Source organism: Canis aureus, chromosome 17 (genome assembly GCF_053574225.1).
Source record: "Canis aureus isolate CA01 chromosome 17, VMU_Caureus_v.1.0, whole genome shotgun sequence".
In the NCBI taxonomy this organism is placed as follows: Eukaryota; Metazoa; Chordata; class Mammalia; order Carnivora; family Canidae; genus Canis; species Canis aureus.
Window position 1 is genome coordinate 53,831,331 of NC_135627.1, and position 22,581 is coordinate 53,853,911.

Below are 22,581 nucleotides of genomic sequence, written 5' to 3' on the forward strand. Positions count from 1 at the left end.
ACAATTAGTATAATGAATTTCAAGTATCAATGAAAACACCACAGCCAAAATAGATTCTCCTGGTATAAAAACTTATCTCCGGGAATTAGTCAAATATTTTGGAAGCCATGTTAACCATTTCAGTCCTCTACTTGCCATTTCAGGCTCAGAACAGTGTGTTTAGGCAGTGGTGTTTTCTTGTCCAACCTAAGGTCTGTCCAATTCCTTTTCCTGATTGGAGCCCTAAGTTAGGGTTTTACTCTGTGCTGTGTATCCTTCCACTAAGGTGACTACCGGCAATACTTGAAAATGTGAATGCACATTTGAAAATCTCTCCCATGGTTTCCATCAGAAATAGTCTAGATTGTGGTACCTTGTGTCCCTACCAGACTTTTTGTCTTTAACTAGCCAGTTTATGGAAATCTCTTTCTTCTAATTATTCCTCAGGCAAACCTCTTAGGTTTTCTGTTTGATGATGACATTATTTGTAAATGAGGTCATCTTCTTTCACGGTTTTATCCTTATTTGCATGTCCTGACCTAGAGATAAGTATGTCAGTATGATGATAGTGGTGGGAACCAATAGATGGTATTAGAAAGACCTCTAGTGTTTCAGTATTTAATATGATACTGACATTTAGTTTGAATCCCATAGCACCCTTGTTATATCTTTCCTGTCACCTGGCTCACATTATATAGCAACTTTTGGAAAAAAATGTCTTTTTCCTATGGAACTCTGAGGTCATTAAGGACAAGGTCTTTTCTTCCTCATCTCCATATTTGCAGGATTAGCACTGAGTCTGAACATAACCTACAGATGTTTATGGGAGGCCTGAATAAGTACCTTAATGTATCAGGGCTCAATAAAAAGATCCTGAAGACAGTAACTTCCTAATAGGAAATTGTGAACATCTTTTCAGAATTTTGAAGATTCACTGTTTAGCTGTCTTCCTAAAAAATGTTTCATTTAAAAGTGATATCTTGAATACTTGTCATTTTTTTTGTGATTTTTACACAAGCAGAAGGGAGATACATCTTAAAGCTCTGTTCTATCTGTAATTAAAATAAATCGTGAAAGCCCAAATTCTAACCAAATTGTTGGCCCAAGTGTGATTTCTTTAATTCCTTTTCTAACTTCTCTGTTTCTAACAAACATACAAATAAATAAATCCAGGAATTAATATTAACTAGTTGGTTATTTTGTACTTGCCTATGCAGACAAAAAATAATGGTAATATTTATGTTGATTGTGTTTGGATCAAGGCATTGGTATTTTAAAACAGTACCTACCCTAATGCTATATAATCTCCTTTTCTTGGTACTTCCCATTTTAGTTCTTATAAAACATCAAAAATGATGTTTTGTCTCAGTCATTCATGTAGATAGTCATCGAAAAATAGTGGGATATGAGATGGGACTGAATAGTGTGAAAAAGACTTCTTAAAGGTGAATTAAAGTATATCGAAGAATAATTTGCAAAACCTTTACGGCAGAAGTCATATTTATTGAAAAAAATTAATATCTTTGCTATAAAATTTGTAACAGGAATATTTACCGAATGTTTATTTTGATGCATAAACCTGAATATTACATACCAAGTACAAGACAGTAGCACTAGCTTTTCCTTTATTTACATTTTATGAAAATTGTTATGCAGTCCATGTTAAAAGAACTTATGATGGAGAATTGTTACATTAGAAAAATAATATTCTTGATAAAGCATTCTCAAGGAGTCCAGTCACATTTTCTGCCTCTTCAATAGGCAAAAGTCCCTGGAATAGCATATAACTTAATTTACAAAATACAGTAAATGTTCAGACACATATTCAAGTTTTCTTTTGGTATGATTTTTTTCTTCACTGTAAAATTACTTTTTATTTTTATTTTTGTTTTTATTTTATTTTTTTTACTAAAACAAAGACTTTCAGGAAAATGTCATTGAATGATTTCAGCTATACATTACCTATACAACTCTGTAGCCTAGCGACAACCATTGCTACACCGTCATTAACTTTAAATATTTTGCTTGGTGAGCTATTCTCAAACATAGCATATTTTAAGATTTTTGCCATCATTATGACCGTGGAATTGTTGGTTTTCATAGGAAACAGATCTGTCACAGTATGAAGCTTTGTGTTAGGGAACTGGTACACAATCACGTTGCCACTCACAGGAGAACGCCACAGATGTAAGTGAAGGGAGGCCCCGCTGGCTCCGCAGGGGCCCCACGTGGGCCTGGGCTCAGCCTCCAGTGCTCACGCCACACAGCCCTCGCCGAGTTCAGGCAGCTTCATTTCCAGAGACACGTGTTCGCTCTTCACAGTTAGGTCGTTTTAATCCCTTCGAAGGCACACAGCTTCCACCTTTTCTCCAGCGTCGCTCCCACGCCTGTGAATTCCTGTTTGAACATGCGTGGCAGCCTCATCAGAAGCATTTCAATTTCGTTTGCAGAGATCTGTTAGAAAGGAATAAAAGTCACTTTTGGAAACAAGACTCCTCTGAAAGGAGGCAAGGGAGGGTTGGATTAAGGATGCACTGCCCCAGTGACACAAATGACATCACTTGGCTGTCAAGTCATGTGCTTAGGAGACACATGCTGGTAAAGTGCTGGATGTGACTGTCCTGGTCTGGAGCAACAGCTGGGGGTGGGCAGGAGACGGGGTGAGAGTTCCAGGCTCTCCCCCTTCTTGGGGTTGGCTGGCTTACCCGGTGGGGCCATGCGGGAACAGCACCCCCCACCTTGATATGAAAGATGAGAGTGGGATTGAAGAGGGCTGAGAGTGAGTTTTCCTGGTGCCCTCACCCTCTTCTACAAAGTCGGGGCCAACGGGTATATGGGTAGATGTCTGGCCACCCTAACTTCTTTCTCTTTAATTTTCACAGAGATGAGAAAATCACAAAGGTTTAGAGAGAAATGAAAACCCAGAACCTACAACCATGAAAGTTGCAACATCCATTCTTAAAATCCAGGTAGTTTTTTATTTTATTCTTTTAAAGTTTTATTTATTTAAGTCATCTCTACACACCATATGGGGCTCAAACTCATGACCCCGATATCAAGAGTTGCACATTCTTCTGACTGAGGTAGTCAGGTGCCCTTCCATGTAGTTTTTTTTTTTTTTTTTTTTTATTTATTTATTTATTTATTTATTTATTTATGATAGTCACAGAGAGAGAGAGAGAGAGGCAGAGACACAGGCAGAGGGAGAAGCAGGCTCCATGCACCGGGAGCCTGATGTGGGATTCGATCCCGGGTCTCCAGGATCGCGCCCTGGGCCAAAGGCAGGCGCCAAACCGCTGCGCCACCCAGGGATCCCCCATGTAGTTTTTTAATGCAACTTCTTTATTTCTTTTTTCACAGTAAAAAAAAATTTAAAAAATATTTTATCTGTTTGAGAGAGAGACAGAGATAGCGAGAGAGAGCATGAGCAAGGGGGAGAGGGAGAAGCAGTTTCTCCACTGAACAGAGAGCCCAACGTGGGCTCCATCTCAGGACCCCAAGACCATGACCCGAGCTGAAGGTAGATGCTTAACCAACTCAGCTACACAGGTGTTCCCAGGTAGCTTTTTAATGCAACTTTTTTTTCTACTACCAGTTTTTCTGTATTACATACATTTTTATACCGTAATTCATTTTACCTTAAAAAAAAAAAAAAAAAAAAAGGACATATCAAGAATCCCTGGGTGGCTCAGCAGTTTGGTGCTTGCCTTCAGCCTGGGGTGTGATCCTGGAGTTCTGGGATTGAGTCCCACATTGGGCTCCCTGCATGGAGCCTGCTTCTCCCTCTGCCTGTGTCTCTGCTTCTCTCTCTCTTTCTCTCTGTATCTCTCATGAATAAATAAAATCTTAAAAAAAAAAAAAAGGACCTATCAACCATAATCCTTCTGCTCCAACACAGCCAGTGCTGTGGCTGTCTTTGCTTCCCAGTCCATGCACTTGCCTGGCGATCTCATATTCATATAGCTGGATGGCTAAGACCCTGGAACCAGGGCAGCTAACATTTGTTTGAATCCTGTATCTACTATTGTTATGAGCTAAATGACTCCAAGATAATTAGTCTCTCTAAGCCTCAGCAAATGGGAATAATAACATGCAACAGGGAAGTATGAAGACTACTGGCTTAGCATAGATTTGGCACATAGAAGTGTTTATTGAATCAGACCTATTATTATTTTTCATGGTGCAGTCAACTGAATAGATATCATCTTAGTCTACACTTTGCATTTAACATTTAAATGTTGAATAAATTTAACGTTTATTTTAAAGAGAGACCAAATAGACCAGGAAGTCAAATCAACTGTTCATTTAATGTTCACATGGAAAAGATTTCACAGGATATATTCAATATTCCTAGGCCTATAACAAAAATACCTTTCGAGGCAGTCCTGAAAGTTAAAATAAATCGCATTCTAAAATTTGTGTGTGAATTATTTTGAAATCTGAATGCATTTTCCCACAAAGCCAGGTTAAAGGGATTATTAGATTGTCGTGTCAACCCACAAAGGCCTACTGAGCAGGTGATTAAAAGGTTCATATGATTTTGAAACATTTCATTTCAGTGAGCACTGAGCAGAATGCCTTCACCAGCATCCCCGTTCCCCTGTCACCACACTCCTATGAGGTACGTGGGGCAAAAATGTCAGGATCTATCTTCATTTTTATAGCCAAGAAAATGGAGTGAGCTGCAGAGAGTTAAGTGCTTCTTCAAAGACAGAACTGGGGGGACGCCTGAGTTGGTTCAGTGGTTGAGCATCTGCCTTCAGCTCAGGCCATGATCCCAGGGTTGTGGGATCGAGTCCCGCATCAGGCTCCCCGCAGAGAACCTGCTTTTCCCTCTTCCTATGTCTCTCTCTCTCTGTGTCTCTCAAGAATAAATAAAATCTTAAAACAACAACAACAACAACAAAAAACTGGGAAAAAACCCACGGCTTGTGCCTGGGAAGTAAGCATTGGTATGCTTTATGTGCCCTGTGTGATTTCAGCAAACTGTGGGTGAAGAGCCAGGAGTGTAGTGCTGTCTTTCAAAATATCAATCACCTGGGGTTCTTGTTAAAAAACTCAGATCCCCCAGCCTCTTTTCTGGAGATTCTGATTCAGCTGATCAGGGGTGTAGTTCATCTACTCTATTTTTAAGAATCACCCCGGCTAATTCTTAAGATCAGGAATATTTGGGTTAAGAATGGGGCTTTAAATCAAACAGGCTTGGATTTTATTTTATTTTTCAATATTTTACTTACTTATTCATGAGAGACAGAGAGAGGCAGAGGGAGAAGCAGGCTCCATGCAGGAAGGCTGATGTGAGACTTGATTCTGGGACTCCAGGATCATGCCCTGAGCCAAAGGCAGACGCTCAACCACTGAGCCACCCGGGCATCCCCAGGCTTGGATTTTAATCTGGGTTAGGACAACCTGTGTAACCATGGGCAGGCCATCTAATAGCTCTAATTCTCTGTTTCTTCATGTGTATAAGAGAAATACTCTCTCCATCTAATCGTGAGGATGATACATAAAATGTACCATGGTGCCTGGCACAGATGCTTTCTCTCTCTGTATATAGTAGGCAGTGACGATAAAATACGACCCTCTGTTACCAAAGGTTTTGTGATAAGTGGGTCAAGTTCTGTGTTTCTAAGCCAAAGCAAACAAGTACAGAGAAGTGTGTGGTCAAACCCAGTTTTTGCTTGGTCCACAAGGCAGTTTCCTGAAGCCAAGCTGTCCTCTTAACCTCCTTTCTGTCCTTTGGAGGAGGACAGCACAGGGCATCTACAGTAGGCTCCCATCTCCATTCAAGGGATACCCCTGAGATGAGCCATCCTTCCACAGAGACGCTCACAGATCCAGGCAGCAGCCACCCAGGCACAGGTTTGTTTTCAGGATAACTATACATCTCTTGGAAAAGTAGGGAAGGCGCTTTGTATGATTCATTAGGAAGGAGAGAAAAAGCTGAGTTCTTGAGGGTAAAAAATAAAATATCTGATCTAAAGATAACACCTGTGTAGGCCGCCAGCCAAGGTCAGGGCAGGCCCTGCCACCCAGCAGCCCTGCACTGATTGGGAAAAAAAAAGTGACCGCTCCTAATTCCTGAAAGCCTTGTCTTCGCCAGACTTTTTAAAACACTTTTGTTAATTCTCACTATAATCTCAAAACATAGGGAGCAACTGACGTCCAGACAGATTGGGTCCCTTATGCAGGGTAACCCAGCACTGAGTGTAGAGCTGGGTGCAGATCCAGAGACTCCTTGGCCTTGTTCTTGAACACTGATGCCAGCTGCCACAGGGACTGTGGTGTGAGCACTGGAGCACTGGAGACAGTCCTCTTGGTCACTGTCTCTCTGTTGGTGGCAGGGGCCTCTCGGGGACGGGGTCTGTGTCCTGGAGGGCAGGTCTGTGGTAAGACTCGAGAGTGCTATCTGCTTCCGTAACAAGAAACAGTTCCCAACTGGACCAGCTCATACACATTCCAGTGTTCATGCTTAGGTGCCCCTACATAAAACCTTCACCAGAACAGCAAGCAAATCATGGGGAGTCTTGTTTTCTGTGTGGTCTTCCGAGGCTAGACTTGAACCACAGAGGAAGCAGGAGAAGCCAGCAGGAGGAGAGAAGGTAGTCTTCCCTTCCTGAGGCCTCATGGCCAGACACAAGAGTGTGTGCTTTATGGGCATTATCTCATCAGAAAGCTCTTTAAACCAGCCAACAAACTCCTCACTTGCTGGAAGAAAGAAATGTTGAGGGAAAACATTTGGAATCCAGTCATGGAATGACCATTAACCAGCTTCATCATCTTGTCTAAATCACTTAATCTCTTTGGGTGTTCCCTCATTTGTAAGACAAGGGAATTGGAAAGAAACTCACTGAATGCTCTGAGGGCTCGGATTTGAGTGCTGGCCCCACCATCTGTTAGCACTGGTCTTTGGGCAAGCTATCTGAAATTCATCTGACCACTAGGTTGTGGCAAAGCTCTCAAACTGAGAGAACATGATAGATCTCCTGTGCACTTTATTTTTCAAAGATTTTATTTATTCGTGAGACAGAGAGGCAGAGACACAGGCAGAGGGAGAAGCAGGTTCCATGCAGGGAGCCTGATGTGGGACTCATCCCAGGACCCCAGGATCACGACCTGAGCCAAAGGCAGGCACTCAACTGCTGAGCCACCCAGGCGTCCTTCTTGTGCACTTTAAAGCACAAAAGGCAACCAATACTTAGTAGCACTTGCTGGGTGCCAGATACTGTTGGGTTTTTCATGTAGTAAGTCATTTAATACACATGGTAACCCATAAAAACCCATTTTACAGAGGGTAACATTCAGGCATAAAGACATTAAGTGAGTCACGCAAGGTCACACAGATAAGAAGTAGTGAAACTGGGATTTGAAATTTTTATGATTACTTAGTTCAAGTGATCAATTAGCCATTCCTCGGATCTTGACAGAGCTGGAAGTTAGTGTAATGGAATAAGCTTCTTCAAAAGTAGTTAATGCTAAGTTGTCTTTGGTAGTGCAAGGTGACCGCCTCATTCTGTGGTAAAGATGTAAATACCATAGTCAGGGATGTGTCACAATTACGGAACACACCACCTCAAATGAACTCCTACCGAAAATCTCCATTTAATAAGGCTCTCAGATAAATTCTAGAGCAATCTCTGTAAAGATGTTTTGTATCTCATGCTAGAAGAAAGATCAAGGAGAAACTACTTTTAACTGCTTAATTTGATGGTTTTTAAAACTTTCTCTACCCTGACAAAATAACTTTTATGATGTATTACGTTTTGGGGTCTTCAAGACAAAGTGAAAATTTAAATTTTTTTCCCCCCTCTGGCCAAAGAATTTTGATGTTACAAATATTTCGTTTGCTTTAATTCTGTTTTCTCCTCTTCCTAAATCATTTGTCTGCTCTTGTAATTTTGCCTTTGCAGCATCCCTTAATCTTCCCCCTGATAATTTCTTGGTTTTGAGAACTGAAAGAGTCCTGGAGCCATCACCCAAAACAAAGCACTCAGACCTCACTGGCCAGGCTCAGGGTGAAGTGTACCCATTTCCCCATTGGTGCGGAGGATTCCCTTCCCCAAATCCATTCTGAGGTCAAGGCTTCTCTCTGAGCGCCTGTTTGTCCTTGATGGAACCCACTGGGGGCCGGGGGGTAGGGGTGTGCTGGCCCAGCTGCTGAATGGTGAGGCTAGAACTCCGTGCGGGGCTACAGATGCCCAATCCAGCCCTGCTTTCATGGCACCATGTTCCTCTCAAGTACCCGTGGTGAAGGGGCTTCTGTGTGGCATTGCCGTAGAGGCTAGAGACCAGTGCTGTGCTTGTAAAATCTCATTCACCCAAACACTGTGTTTGTGGTGCTCTAGAAAGTAGGGAAGATGGTCAGAGATGTGATGCTTTTATTACCCGCTTACTCAGCTGGCTTTGGTTCCAAGAAATTGGTGGTCTGTGTATTTTCAATCTTTGATGTTGTCGGTAGATCCCTGCCACCTCTGTTTTGTTTAAAATTTTCTAAGTCTGGCATCTGTTCTTTTAGGAGGATTGATTTGTTCTAATTAATTTAAAAAAAAAAGGAAAGAAAAGATGAGAAGGAATAAAGGCTCTCTGTAACCAAGGGGCTTGTGTGGTGGTAACACTGCAGAGGTAATTTGTAAGATCTGCTTGATTTATTTTCTGATTTGCTGACTCCACCCCAAGCCCACTGCCTCCTTGCCAGGCCTCTAAGCATGTATATAAATTGACACAAGCAGACATAAATCAATTTTATTATGGGGATGGCTGGCTCCATGTCCCACATCAGTCAGGCGAGAGAAGCCGAGGGATGAGGGGTCCTTGTTTGAGGCACTGAAAAGACACTGGCATAAGCTTTGTCAAGGCTGGAGAGGCAGAGAAGCCAATTGCAAAACCACATTTCCTTCCATAGGATAAACTGACTGTTGGCTTTTAGTGCCCATTTAAATCTTGTTCATTCTTCATATCCCTGGGCAGCACATGGCATCAGCACACAGACCCCTTGCAATAAACTTTTGTGGAGAGAAATACAGAATATGGATGGGAAAGAAGGGAGAGGACAGGAGGGAGAAATAAGGAAAGATTAACATAAGTGAGGAATTAGGAAGATGGAAGAAAAGAACTAGATGGAAGAAAGGAACTAGAAGGAAGAGGAACAACAGGGAGGGAGGGAAGGAGGAAGAGATAGGAAAGGAGGAAGATAAATGGAAGCAAAGAGTGAGTGAGAGAAGGAAGGATCTGGATGGAAAATAAGAGAAAGAAAGAAGGAAGGGAGGGGAGGAAGGGGAGAGGTGCTGGCGACAGTAGCCCAGAGGGAGGTGTGGGAGTGAGCCCACACTCAGGGATAACTGCCTGGTGACCGCGGCTCACTTGGACTTGGCCTCTCTCTGACTTCTGTGCCACTGAACATCTGCCTGCCCGATGTGGCACTTCATTAGTTCATGTCTGATTGTCCAGTCATTTTATAACCATTACCTCAATTAGACTACCAACTTTTTGAGAGCAGTGCTTTTTCTTGGATATCTTTTGTGCTCTGGTCGTCCCTTGTTCTTCCCAGGTCCCTACGACAGCACTGGGTTCCTGGAACACGGTGAATTGTCCCCAGTGTTCACTGGACCCCTGGCAACCGTGTCAGTTTCTCTTGCTCTAAGTGTGCACCTTCCTTTTTATTCTTTACGTGGCCACATGGGAGTAGTGTCACCTCCAACGCTTCACTTATCATGTGCTTTCCAGAGGTGGTGTGATATTTAAAAACAGTCATTGTCACCTGAGCAGTGGAAGACTCACTCACTCATTAACGTACTATGACAGGTGACTGTTTAGGAGAACACTAGAATCTACATAATACTGAAGATTATTTTCAGAGTGGGGGAACCTTACAGACACCACTGAGAATATTTCATCTACCCTTACTGCCTGGCTGTAGTCCAGGAAGGAATGCTCTCCGATTAAGGTCAACTTGAATCTTCTTGGGACTGAACTGAACGAAGTATTTTAGTTTTGTGTTTCAGAGGTATGCTCCTAGTACGGACTGCGAATGGCCTGCTCCTCCGGTGGGAGATGTACACAGCCTGTGAGCACTGTCGATGAACGGTGGTATCGTGTCAAGATGGTGGGTCTTTGTAAATCCTCCAGTATCTTCTGCCATGTTGAGTCTGGTTTTCATAGTCAGATCTACCTGGTGGGCCTTGGGAGGAGGCTATACATATGTAGAGGGGGAAGCCAGACATGCTTGGGAGAACTTAAGTCCCAAAGAATACATAAAATGGGGGAAGAGCAGAAGAATCCCTCCTCTTGACTGTAAGACCGGAAGTATTCATCTGCTAATGCTCAACTCAGTGTGACTTTCTTGCTTCCTTAGGATCGCTGAGTGGACTCGAAGGGCTCTGGGCTGAACGCGGGGATCAGAAACCTTTTCAGCATAGTGCTACCTTGAAGAGCTTACCTGCCTGCATCCACGACACAATTTTTGACTCGGCAAAGTTTTAGTAAGCCATCTCCCCCCACCACCTACCACCCTCCTTCTGCCTTCCTCTGAGTGAATCTTTATGACGTGATCATACGATCACATTCCGATACAAGAGGGCTGAGGGAATAAGAGTGGGTGGTTTAGAAGAGGCTGAGAGAAGAGGAAAAATATGCAAATATCATTATCAAGAGCAGGAATAATATTTAACTGGAAAATGGCCATTTACTGGGCTATACAGTTTTAGGAGCCATGTGCAATTCACATGCCCAGCATAATTTAAATTAATTCCTGGCTCTCCTTCCATTTCTAATCATTCTTATACTCATATGTGGCCTTTGGGGAAATCCTAATAAAATCAGCTCCATTACAGGCTGGATTGATTGAGCCTGCTTTCCTTGCTCGTGTCAGCCCTGGGGTATGCAGAACCTAAATGTTATTTTACAATTGTCGTAATGGTGATACTGTCTGATGTCAGACTGTGGCGTTCTAACTGGAATTAAACAACAACAACAAACCCAACCACCACCACCACTCGTCGTACTAGAGTCAGCAAAACCTCCATGTCGTGGAGGCCAGGCTGAAGCTTGGTGGGGACCTGGTGACACCCAACTCATTCTGATTACCCAGAGGCAGATGCACCAGGCTGCTGCCCTGGGCTGGTGGTGGCTCCAGGATTCTGAGTCTTCCGGCAGCTGATAGAAGGACAAGGCCCTGGTGGTCACTTAAAGGGCAAACCTCTCATTATTTTGTTTTCTGCTTTAAAGCCCTGAGGATATGGAATTCCAGTATATAGCAGTAGTTTGGTCTCTGGATTTAAAAAGTCTAAATATCCTTTCAGCCTCACTGGGAGAGACACAATGTTGGGTCTAATCGCTGGCACCTAGGAGTTTTAGAGCACTTTTTCTATTATAATTTTTACTTCAGGCACGAGGAAACAATTCGGCAGCTCTACCGAGCATTTCATTCAGGAGATGGGGGGCTGTCTGGGGAAGACCCTGTGCATTTCCTCCGTGAAGGAAATACTTTCTTCATTATCTCCTAAAATAAAAGTACCAGGCCGAGATAAAATGGAATTCCCTCTACCTGAATGAATCCCTTCCCAGAGAAGCCGATCATCTAAGGGCCAGAGAACAAGTGTTGTGAATTCTCTCCTGAGAGACTACTGAGGGAGACCACATAAATTCTACCTGAACAAATGGATGATGGACACACTATACTGAAGGTTAGAACAAGAAAATTCATTATTTATCACCCCCACCAGGTGATTTTTACCCCCTCCACCCTGACGCCAAACTCACATATATACTAACACAACTGCTTCCCAACAAAGGCCTCCCGCTTGGGATTTCCAAGAGGGGAAGGGAAGCAATGTCAAAACTCAAGGGAAGGGTAATAGCAACAACAGGAATAATTTCTTGAGGGCTTATTCTATGCCAAGCTATACAGGTGAAAGTAGTATTTCATTTACTCTTTCAGGCAAATGTAGGGTTGATTATAAGAATGATATTGGGGAAGCTAAAAGAGCAAAGAAGCCCCTTCGGAAAGCTTTATTTCAACAAAGTCACATTGTATAGCTCATCCTTCTCATTTTTTCTGAGTTAACATAAGCATTTTCTGTTCCTCCCTATCCATATGAGGGGAGGCCACAAAGAAGACAAGAACACGAGTGTGAACCTCAAAAATCTTATAATCTCCTCATCCCCATTCACTCTGTTTTGGTCTACCCTGTTACCAGCTGTGAGACAATAAAAGGGCATGAATCTCCGTGACTGAAAAATACGTTTTGTTCCAGATGAGTCTCTCAGAGGGGTAGTATAAGATCCATTAGAAAGGTCAAGCAGTTGGTGGGATCATGAATTGGTAAAGATCATTTGACTCCGAATGAGAACACAATGTAGTAATTTAATTGATACCAGCCACCGAAGATTTAGAACGACTTGTATGTGTGTAGTCAGGGTCACAGAACTGCGGGCTGGGGGCCTGGTCCTACAAATTCCATGCACTTTGCTGCACTCTACGCAAGAGCTTATTTCCATTTTCCCTCCCAGCAGGACATTTAACAAGCTACTCAGTGGCAGGCTTCAGTTCTCTGCTACTGTGTCCATCCCCTTCCAACGGCTGCCCCCTCAGCAATGCTGGTTAATGACACCACTTTATTTCAACAGAGGCCCCTCTCATTGTTCACTGGAATTTGAGACATACGTTGATACACGTGTTGAGCTCTTTTTTTTTTTTTTTTTTTGTCCTTTCTCTTTCAGAACACAAATACCACAATGAGTTAGGAGCACAGCAAATTCGCAGAGGAGCCACACTGAGCCTCAGAGAGATGAAGAGTGCTGTCCTGACTCTGGGTGCGACCCTTGTGGGGCACCGCTGAGAATAACTCTGCGGTCACTTTTTCCCTTTAGAGAATAATGCTGAAAAACACCTGATGATACAGTTTTCTTGAGAGTCATAGCAGATCTTTATGTTATTTGAGGTGATTTTCCCTCCATTGTCTAGAGTCCTTACCACAGAATCCTGTGAGAATATGGTCTAAGGATAATGCCCCATTAGCCAGCCTGACCTGATTTCTCCCTGTTTTGGGAACTTTCAGGCCAACCTATAATTTTAAGTCCCTCATATGCTTTTCAGAGTAATTTGGCATCTGCTGAAAGTCATTGTCATTTGAGATAACTGCTTTTCTTTCTATAAAGACAAAAGCAAATGAAAAGACGACAGCGATCTGCCAAAAATGGAGGTCCTTGTGGAGAAGTACTGATAAATCTCCAAATGCTATTCTATCCCTGATGCAGCTCATGCAGCGTCCACCTGCAGCCAGCAATCAACACGCTAAATCTTAGCAATGCAAGGCCACTGGAGAAAAAGAATTTACCTTGGAGTCCAGCTGCTGCATGTATGACCAAAGATACTCTATATTGGCTCCAAAAGGATGGACGTGAAGAAACGTCGAGATGATGCCTGAATTAAAAAGACAAACAGTGGACATTACTGAAAGGCAAATAAGAGTCTGAGTCAAATCATGTCATCCTATCCCAGGGATGGTTTTGTCAGGCTAAGTTATGGTCTCACCATTTTTAATAGCACTCAACAAGCATTCAGTAACAGTCGTTTTGAAGACGACAGTCATAGTAATGTGGCACACAGAACACTCTCTCTCCTGGAATGACACTAGTTAGAAAAGCTAGACTTGGAGATAATTTATAGATGAATAAAGGTATTTCTAAACAAAGACTCCTGGAAGCATTTCAACTACCAATTTTATGCTTGATTTACCAATATAAAATTGTAGTTATTGGGAGGATAAAATTCTCTGCTCTTTCCCTCAGTGGCCTTTGCGGAATGAAAATGGCTCATACAGCTGTGTCAGAGATCACACAGCCTCAGAGTTTCCTGATAATTACAGCTGCTAGTTACAAAAAGTATTTAATCCCTATTCCCTCTAACTGCCACTGAAGGAAACCCAAATCCTTTATTTCCCCCTGGTTGTTTCTGTTGTTTCAACAGAGCCAGCTCACTCTCTCCTTGCTGCTCTAATTTACAAGATCATTGTAAGAGGCCCAGGAATGGATGGTGTGGCTGGAGTCTGATATAAGTCAGTCTTTTCCATTGTGAAAATCAGCTGTCACCATTGTACTGACAAATGAAAGGCTGGGTGTTGGTGTCAGGGCTGAGGTAAATAAAGGCATTACTTTTCTGTCCTCCTTGCTCCTCTATCCAAACTCAAGACTCCATAGACTGAATGCTGCTGTTTGTTATGAAACTGTGTTCAGACTGACATTTTTTAGTTCTCTTTTTAAGCAGGCTTTGAGATGAATTAAGTCTGAGGATAAGCCCTCACATTCTTTACTGGCAAACTCTGATGTTTGAGAGCCAGAGGTCGAAAGAAAGACACACGCTTGTCTGACATGCAGGCAGGATGAGCCCTAGAGGAGCACATCGTTCTTGCCCAGGGTCATCCTGGGAACTGCAGGGTGACCTTGGATTGATCTGGGATAGGGTCTCGTGGCCTCCCGATCTCCTGTGTGGTGCTGAGATGCCCCGGGATGAGTATCAGCATTTGAAGAAAAGTTCCCAGTTGAGCCTTCATCTGAGGACAGAGAACTGAAGGGTCTAGACCACGCTCTCAAAGAAGACGTGTCCTGAGAACACCACTCGTATGAGGTTTATACTGGTTAACAGAGAAATGAGGAAGATGGAAATAATTCATTATTTCTCTATAACGCTAAGACCTCAGTTTTCAGGGACTGACTTGTTTTTCTTGAGATATGAAGAACTACCATTTTATTCTGAGATCATGTCCCCCCCCCTTTTTTTTTTTTGCCAAACTATCCTTTTATGAAATAATGGCCATAGTAGAAGGTAATAATGGTAGTTTTATTATCTTGAAGTGGCAAACAGCTATTTTAATCTCAAGTGGAACTAACTGCCTTGTCCCCCTCCTACCACTTTGTTAATTTATATTTTAATTTCATAGACCTGGCAACCACTCCTCTGTGTCTTTGGGTTCTCGGATCTGGTGGGGCGGGGGGCACTGTAAGTAGTTCTCTTACTAATGAGTTAAAAATATAGAAGCTCATGCAGGACTTACTTAAAAAAAATAAGTGAGAAGTATTTTTAAAAAATAACACTTATTTGCATTTGTTACGTGGGAGGAAGGGGGCGGCATCCTTAAGGGGAAACTCCAGTTGCAGGCTGGTGAATGGGGGTCTCCCTGCTGTCCCAGGTGGAGGACAAGTGGCGCTATGGTCACTAGGATCACAGGGAGTCCCCAACAAATTGGTAGGTGGGCCCTCCCTTCCCACCTCTATTAGAGGGCAAGACCTCTGGCCTTGTGAGAAGGTGAGGGTGTTCCTTTCTCCTGGCCCACGGGCTCTCCGAGGCAGGGAGGGGGGTGCTCCAAGAGAGTGGCTCATAGAGCCATGAGGGGTGCTTCAGGATAGGGGCAGTAGCCCCTTTCTTGGTGGGAGATCTGCTTAGGCAGCAGACCGATCAGCCTTTGGGGTGACAAGGATATGCGTATTTCCCACTGGGTATGGGGGCATCTTAGAAGGCAGAGTTTTGAACAGTCTTGTGGTGCATAAACCACCCCAAGGGCACCAGCAAATAGAGAAAGGCATTTTTTTGTATTAATCTCTCTACTGGACAGGGACTCATCACCATCTCCTAGATAACCCACAGCCTCTTCTATAAATATCCATGGGAGCGTGACGTGAAGTTAAGTGTCTTCAGTAGAATAAGTAGAATGAGTCAGATGAGGATTGGGGTGGGGTATGGGGAAGAAGTTGATAACTTGGCCTAGGAGATGAAGTGCTGAAAAAGAACATTTAGGGATACCAGTAATGGGAGGACCTGGAGCGGCTGCTTTTGTTGTCTCTGTGGACATGCTCCCTCATCCTGGGTGTGTACCCCCAGGGAACTCTGCCCTTAGACAGTCTTTGGGTGTTCTGGTTCAGTATTGGGAATATAGTATACATTTACAATAAATGTATTTTGAATGAATTGATCCTCTAGAACTAAGATTTGCCAGTATACTTGTTTAAAATTTCTACTGTTCTCTTATTGATAAATGGGGATAAATAAGAACCTTAAAAATTGCTACCGTACTAACTGGTGATGTTTAGCAGTCTTTCAAAAATCAGGTAACTTTGAGGCATTATCCACTAGTGATTCCTACCCTTATCCTATTATGGATTCAGGACAGAGCAACCTGAATGTTTTAGACATGGAAACCTTTTTTTTTTTTTTTTTTTTAAGATTTTATTTATTTATTTGAGAGAGAGAGAAAGCATGAGCAAGGGGTAGGGGCCGAGGAAGAGGGGGAAGCAGACTCCTCACTGAGCAGGGAGCTCAATGCAGGGCTCAATCCCAGGACCCTGAGATCATGACCTAAGCCAGAGGCAGACTCTTAACCTACTGTGCAACCCAGGTGCCCCAGGCATGGAAACTTTTTATTGAAATTCTTTTGCTCATAAACGTAAGGAGAAAATGCTTATATGATTTCTCTATATCTTTGTAAAATCAGACTAGGAATCCTGACCCAGACATGAATATCTTCCCCTGGACGGTATTCAGAACTGTCACTGTGGTAGCTGATATTAATAAGCCATTCGTTTTTCTTTATAAAAACTGAGCAACTGCCATTAGATTCATTTGGGGCCAAAGTAGGTAATGAAATAAAGCCTTCCCAAGCTTTTCCTATGGATGGCAACTAAGCTATTCAGTACTGCTTGCGCTACAGCAGAAATAGGAAACATTAGTCATATCCTCCCGAGTACTGCGCCCCTCCTATTCCCTACTCCCACCCTGCCTACCGCTGCCCATCACAGTGTCATCACTGCAGAAGCATTAGTCATGCCATCTGAGAAAATGTAGTTCCTAAGCTCTGGTTTTGGATTGCATTCATGGGTGGGGTGAGGTGGGGCTTCCTGAATAATTAACTAAAGCCTCTTTGTAGCTCCTTTAAAAAGAACTGGTATAATTTCGGAGGATGAAAAAGGGCAGGTGGAACTTATGATCTAACGATTAATGCTGCAAACCCAGAAACTGGAGACTGTGTTATGGTCCTCTGGGAGGGACCTAAAAGCTTGGAGAAAAATACACTACCAACTGAACTACCATTACTGAACTGGTGGATCTCCAAAGGGACAGTCACTCCATCACTGTTCTTGGCTGTTTTCATGGAGAAGCAGAAGTCTCCATATTTAAGGATGAGTTTCCCAGCCAGGAAGATACAACTAAGTGTAAGTCACTGATTTAAGAAAACAACAACAAAAAAGGAATAGAGGAGGCTGTCCCTACTCTTGGGCTTTCTGCATATTGCAGGGCCTTAAAAACCGCTTTAGAAAGACCTACAGACCAGCTCTGTACGGCCTGTGGTAGACCCCTCATTAGGAAGGCCCATTTAAACGGGCACATAAAAAAGCATTTTGAGGTTTTTCCATGAAAATCATTGAGTTTATTCCCATTTTTAGACCTGACTAAGATCGAGGAAGTAGCAGCATTAAAATTAGCCAAATGGTGCTAGATTTTCACTGCTTCATTCACTCTTCTTTAAGCGTTTCCTTAGCAGCAATTAGGTGCCAGAGTGCTAGGGACACAGCACTGCACAAGACAGACAAGGCTCTTGCTCTTGGGGAATTTATATTCTAGGTGAGTTACAGGGGATAAACACAAAGATTAAAAATAAAGGAAATATTTTCAGCTAGATAGCGGTAAACATAGCGAAGGAAACCTAACAGGCTTGAGCTTGGTGGAGTGCTACTTTACGCTGAGAAGGGGAGTCAAGGTACATTTTCCTGTGTCAGATGGGAAGGAGCCAGCCACAGTCAGCCCGGGGACAGGTGATTTCAGGTACAGTCAACAGAATGTGCAGGAGACCTGAGGTGGAAATGAACTGGCAGGAACCACCATGGCTGGAGAGTGGTACAGCATGCGTCTAGAGGTAGGTGGGGAGCCAGATCATGTAGGGCCATGTATTATGGCAGAGTAAGGGGTATGGATTAAATCCTAAACATAGCAGGAAACCAACAGAAGAGTTCTAAGTAGGGGCGTGATATATCTGAATTACATTTTAAAAATTTTATTCCAGCTACTGTTTGGTGAGTAGGTGAAAAGGAAACTGGGAGACCATTTAGAAGTGTCTGCACAGGACCTGAAGTGCTAAGTAGTGATTTCAACCAAAGAGGAGAGGGCATTGAAGGTAGGGCTGATGGAATGCATGTGAGTGTTGGCGGGGAGGAGTCCTCAGTATTTGGCCTGAGCAACTGGGTGGGACCATTTTCTCAGACAGGACTATGAGGGGAGGATCATATTCGGGCAGAGAAAAGGGGGAATCAAGAGTTTGGTTTTGGCCCTATTACATTGGAGATGTCCATTTGGATCTAAATGAGGATACCAAATGGCAATTGGAGAGGGTACAAATTTGTGAGTCAGTGGCAGTAAAAAGGGATTTGAATAAAAATGCTCAGTGAGATTACGTAGGTAGAGGAGCGTCCTCAAGACTGAACCCTGAAGCAGCCCAAAAGTTAGAGGTTAAGCTGAGGAAAACTCATCAATGGGCGTGATCCATAAGAAAGAATGGTGTCATGATAGCTAAGAGAAGAAAGTATTTCTGCTCAGAAGGTGTGAGGAGTCAACTGTGTAAAGTGCAGATGACAAATGGAAGGGTTGAGAAATTGGCAGTGTGAAGGTCTCTGATCACACTAACAGAACTGCTTCCGTGTGAGGGTGCGAGCCATACTGGAGTGGAGGCTGTGAGTGTAGACAGGTCTTTGGAGAAGTTAGGTTTGCATGGGGAGCAGGGAAATAGCTGTTGGAGTCAAGACAAGTTTTCCTTCTCTTTTGTTTTAAAGGTGTGAGATAGCAGAGTTCGTGTTAATATGCTCAGGGTATGAGCACCTGCTTACGTGTAATATCACCACGTAAGGGGCAGCGCAGCTTTCGTAACAGCCCTCCTAGATTACAGAATAGTGAGTTGAAAAGGACCGTCTGATCAGACCTCCTAACTTTATATGACACGAGAAATTAGATCCACAGTGGATATGTGATTTGTCGTGAATCCAATGCCTGCATCCGCCAGTGCTCAGAATGGGCCTCCCTTGCTGAAGGCTGTTTAGAGATTATCAGGCACTGTGGTTCGTCACAGGGCCAACCCACCCCTCTCCCGTCTTTTTTTCTCTGGTGGCCTCCTATTTAAAACATTTTATTGGTTATCTGTTACGAATAAAATACCAGTTTGTATATTCATTTTGGTCAGATGGAATCCCAGCAGAATATACTCCCCTTCCTCAGGCTATGTGCAGTTTCACTCCAGACTGTCAGCTTGGAAAGTTCTGGCCGAGATGAGCTTATCACTACATCCACAGTGGCTGATTGTCTCCCAGGAAGTTTAGAAAACCCTGAGGCCTGGTAGCTTACTGGGCAAGCGGGCCTCCCAGGGAGTCCTGGGAACCTTGGCTCTGCAGAGGAGCAGCTGTCCCTCTAGACAGTTCTGTCTTGCTGGTAACCAACAGAGGCCTGGCCAGAGGCAGCCTGAATTGTTCTTGTTTCATGTTGCAGCCTACAAGGCTTCCTGGACACTGAACTGGAGAGACAGCAGGGGCGATGCCGTGTGAAATCTGGGCTTCCCCCTAAGCCAGGAGTCTGCACAGTGCTAAAGCGTTCATGGGAATTGGGGAGAGGCTGTGAGTAAGCGGTGGAAGATGGATCAAACACTGGGATTGGTCTTACGCTTCTCAGTGCATTGGGATTCTAAAACGCTTTAATTGTCCAGAAAAGCAGCTTGTTCTGCTAATCTGGTGAGTATGATACTGATCTTGTTTAGTTTTTTTTTTTTTTTTAATTTAAAGAAAAAATAAAAAATGTCTGTCTGTTGGTCTTACTTTAACTAAACCCTTAACACTACATCTGGTCCTTTCAGTACATTGTTCCTTGTGTCTGAACGGGCCTTGACAACTCCCTTATCTATCTGGAGAAATTCTGTGCATCCTTTAGGACTCGTTCAACCGTCCTTTCTTCCAACAAGGCATCTTTAGCGTAAGTAGTCCTTTCTTTGTGTTTCTGATTTTAGTACAAACCATATTTCATTGTCATTAGGTGCTGTCTTTCTCACTAGTCTATGAACTTCTTGAGGGAAGAGACGATCTGATCACTAGCATCGGTGAACACGGGTTTGGACCTATGGCAGGCCAGTAGTTCTTAGAGCCTGGTCCCATTACTGCCTGTTCAAGCATCACCCCGGATGTTAGTTTTACAATAAACACAATCTGTGTATGTGGGGCCAGAGAGTCTGCCTTTTAAACAGGCTGCCCAGACGATTCTTTCCCAGAATGAAGCCTGGTAATTTTTATAGCAGGCTCTTGACAAATGTTTGTTGATTTATTGATATGGACATTTGTGTCTTGGAAACAAGATTTAGGTCAATGACTCATTCTTTATGGTCAGTAGCTTTCAGAGAAGCACACGCTTTCCAGATTACTTTTCTCAGGTGCAGCCTAAATGTAGCCTCAACTCCATTCACTGAAAAACACCAAAACATGACCATTTAACCTTCTTTAAGTGCATTTCTCCACGTTCCTTTCATTTGCTTCCTAATACCCATGTATTAGGGGGGAACATTCTCGCTCAGATAGAGACTAGTTGTGCACAGATGCATGAACGGGTGATAGTGATAGAAGTGGGGGGGTTTGACAGGAAGCAGCTGGTTCCTAGTAATATGTATCTGTAATATGTATGTCCTGATCTGTAGAGGAATCAGGGTGATCTGTAGTTTGACTTAAGAGTAACGGGGCCTGGGGGAATTTTGAAGAACAGATACTTTTTATAAATAAAGTTGTTGAGAAGGTTTGGACTATATCTGGATGGGATTTACAGTGATGACTAGCATTGACAGTGTGCCAGTCAGGGCTGCTAGGATTGGAAATCTACTGTATTAGAATTACTGAAAAAGAAAGAGAACATGGAGTGAGTGATACAGACCCAGAGTTAAACTGTTAGGAAAAAACTCAGAAGAGATGCTATCAATAGAAATTTTTTTTTATCCATTCTTCATAACAGTAGCCAGTGGTTTCCAAAGTTTCTGTTCCATACAGGTTCAGTGCCTGCCAAATCCAATGTGTAGGCCATATGTGAAGTGGACAAGGAGCTTTGGCCTAGACACTAGGCAACATCACTGACCTAATGTGTAATTACTACAGAGCTGTGAGCTGTAAAATAGTACCCTGCATTGCCCTCTGTAAAAAATATGTTAACCTCTCTTTCCAAGCATTGGTTATAAAATAATCCAGAAATCACAATAATAAAGTGCTTTCTAAGGGCCAAGTTGGAAGATAGTACTTGGTGCCCATTAATCTCAAGCAGAAAGTTTGGCAGAATGGCTGACCTCTCAAGGGACTCAGGATCCAAATCTACAAAACCCCAATAGTATCTGTGGAATCCCACCAATCTTCTGTTAGGTTTACCTGCCTTATATCTTACAGACTCCAGTTCTTTAAAAAGGGACAATAGAATGTGTAGAAGAATAACAGTAATCACAAATAATTGGGATTGCTTGTGGTTTAGAAAGTTCTAGCCTCAGTTTTATGTTCTCTGTATTCCAGATTTGGATAGCTTATTTCTCACTCCTGGCTTCTCTTCCGGGAAGTCAAGATTTATGCCACTGTGCATTTTTATATAACATTTGTGTGTCCCAAGAGGGTGTTATCTGAATATATTTGCATATGGCATATACTATAGGTACCCAGAGGGGATGAAAGTTTTGCTAATTATTTCCAGTTCAAGGGAGATTTCTGCTGGGTTGCTGGCCTTCGAGGCTGACTTACAGCAGGCCCTCTCTACCTTCTATGTGCTTAATTATTCTGAGGGAAGATTCCGGGGACATTGCAAAGAGTATTCCTGACCTCTCTAGATATATCAGAAGTCCAGGGGAACTCACAGTGTCATTCTGCTTACAAGTATTCTTCAGAAAAGAGTAGCCCCAGCACCAGAAACTCCTTTCTCTGTCTGGCCTGGTCCAAAGCAGGTTGGGACCCATATTCTGTCATTCTGTCCTTGTGACAGCCCTCATCTAGATTCCAGAAGCTGCATGAGAAGTCTTTTTGGTCCCAACATTCAGCGTTCTACAAAGGACGAATGGCCAAACGCAATTAGCAGAGAGGCATACCGAATGGCAGGATCCATTTGCCAGTCTTGGAAACTCTTTTCAACCTCAGAGTTCCTCTGAATGATAATTCTCTCTGTGACTACCAAAGGGTAAGTACCTCGGTATTTGTGGGGAGGGTCTGGATAGGAAATCACATTTCATTTAAAACCTCCATTAAGGGTGTTATTCTGTATGTTGGTAAATTGAACACCAATAAAAAATAAATTTATTAAAAAAAATAAAACCTCCATTAAGGTTGAATAAGATAAAATACCAAGGTATAGAGGTAATGAAGGGGGAAAAAAACCTCCCAAGTTTATTTCAATAAAAGACTTGAGTTTCTAGCTTCCATTCTACCTAAACTTTGTCATATACTGATCAAAAGGAGTGTCAAATGCTAATATAGGTAAACCAGTTCAAAAGACCAAAAATGAGAGGGAAAATCTTGGAAAATTCAGAATTGGTTGTGCCTACTTTTTATTAAAGATTCTAACTTACTAAA

General features: G+C 42.9%; 1 protein-coding gene and 1 long non-coding RNA gene across 25 annotated transcripts in view; one reads left to right on the forward strand and one right to left on the reverse strand.

Annotated features, from left to right (window-relative positions):
* Window positions 1-22,581, forward strand: part of LOC144288011 (uncharacterized) — an 88,565-nt gene that overhangs the window by 41,730 nt on the left and 24,254 nt on the right. For 6 of the 15 annotated variants that reach the window (XR_013355939.1, XR_013355933.1, XR_013355935.1 and 3 more), the window contains 9 exons: window positions 2,862-2,948; window positions 4,539-4,600; window positions 9,968-10,457; window positions 11,363-11,660; window positions 12,697-17,181; window positions 18,030-18,140; window positions 19,499-19,737; window positions 19,860-19,975; window positions 21,998-22,189. This is a non-coding gene — a long non-coding RNA (uncharacterized LOC144288011). The remainder of the gene's footprint in view (window positions 1-2,861; window positions 2,949-4,538; window positions 4,601-9,967; window positions 10,458-11,362; window positions 11,661-12,696; window positions 17,182-18,029; window positions 18,141-19,498; window positions 19,738-19,859; window positions 19,976-21,997; window positions 22,190-22,581) is intronic. The other 9 variants (XR_013355945.1, XR_013355942.1, XR_013355946.1 and 6 more) reach the window with 8 other exon arrangements.
* The window catches only part of ENOX1 (ecto-NOX disulfide-thiol exchanger 1), a 550,271-nt gene continuing 529,151 nt past the window's right edge, over window positions 1,462-22,581 (reverse strand). For all 10 annotated transcript variants that reach the window (XM_077855557.1, XM_077855564.1, XM_077855555.1 and 7 more), the window contains 2 exons: window positions 13,314-13,399; window positions 1,462-2,433 (listed from right to left, as the gene is read on the reverse strand). In XM_077855557.1, the coding sequence (XP_077711683.1) occupies window positions 2,302-2,433; window positions 13,314-13,399 (218 nt within the window). In that variant the 3' untranslated portion in view covers window positions 1,462-2,301. The remainder of the gene's footprint in view (window positions 2,434-13,313; window positions 13,400-22,581) is intronic.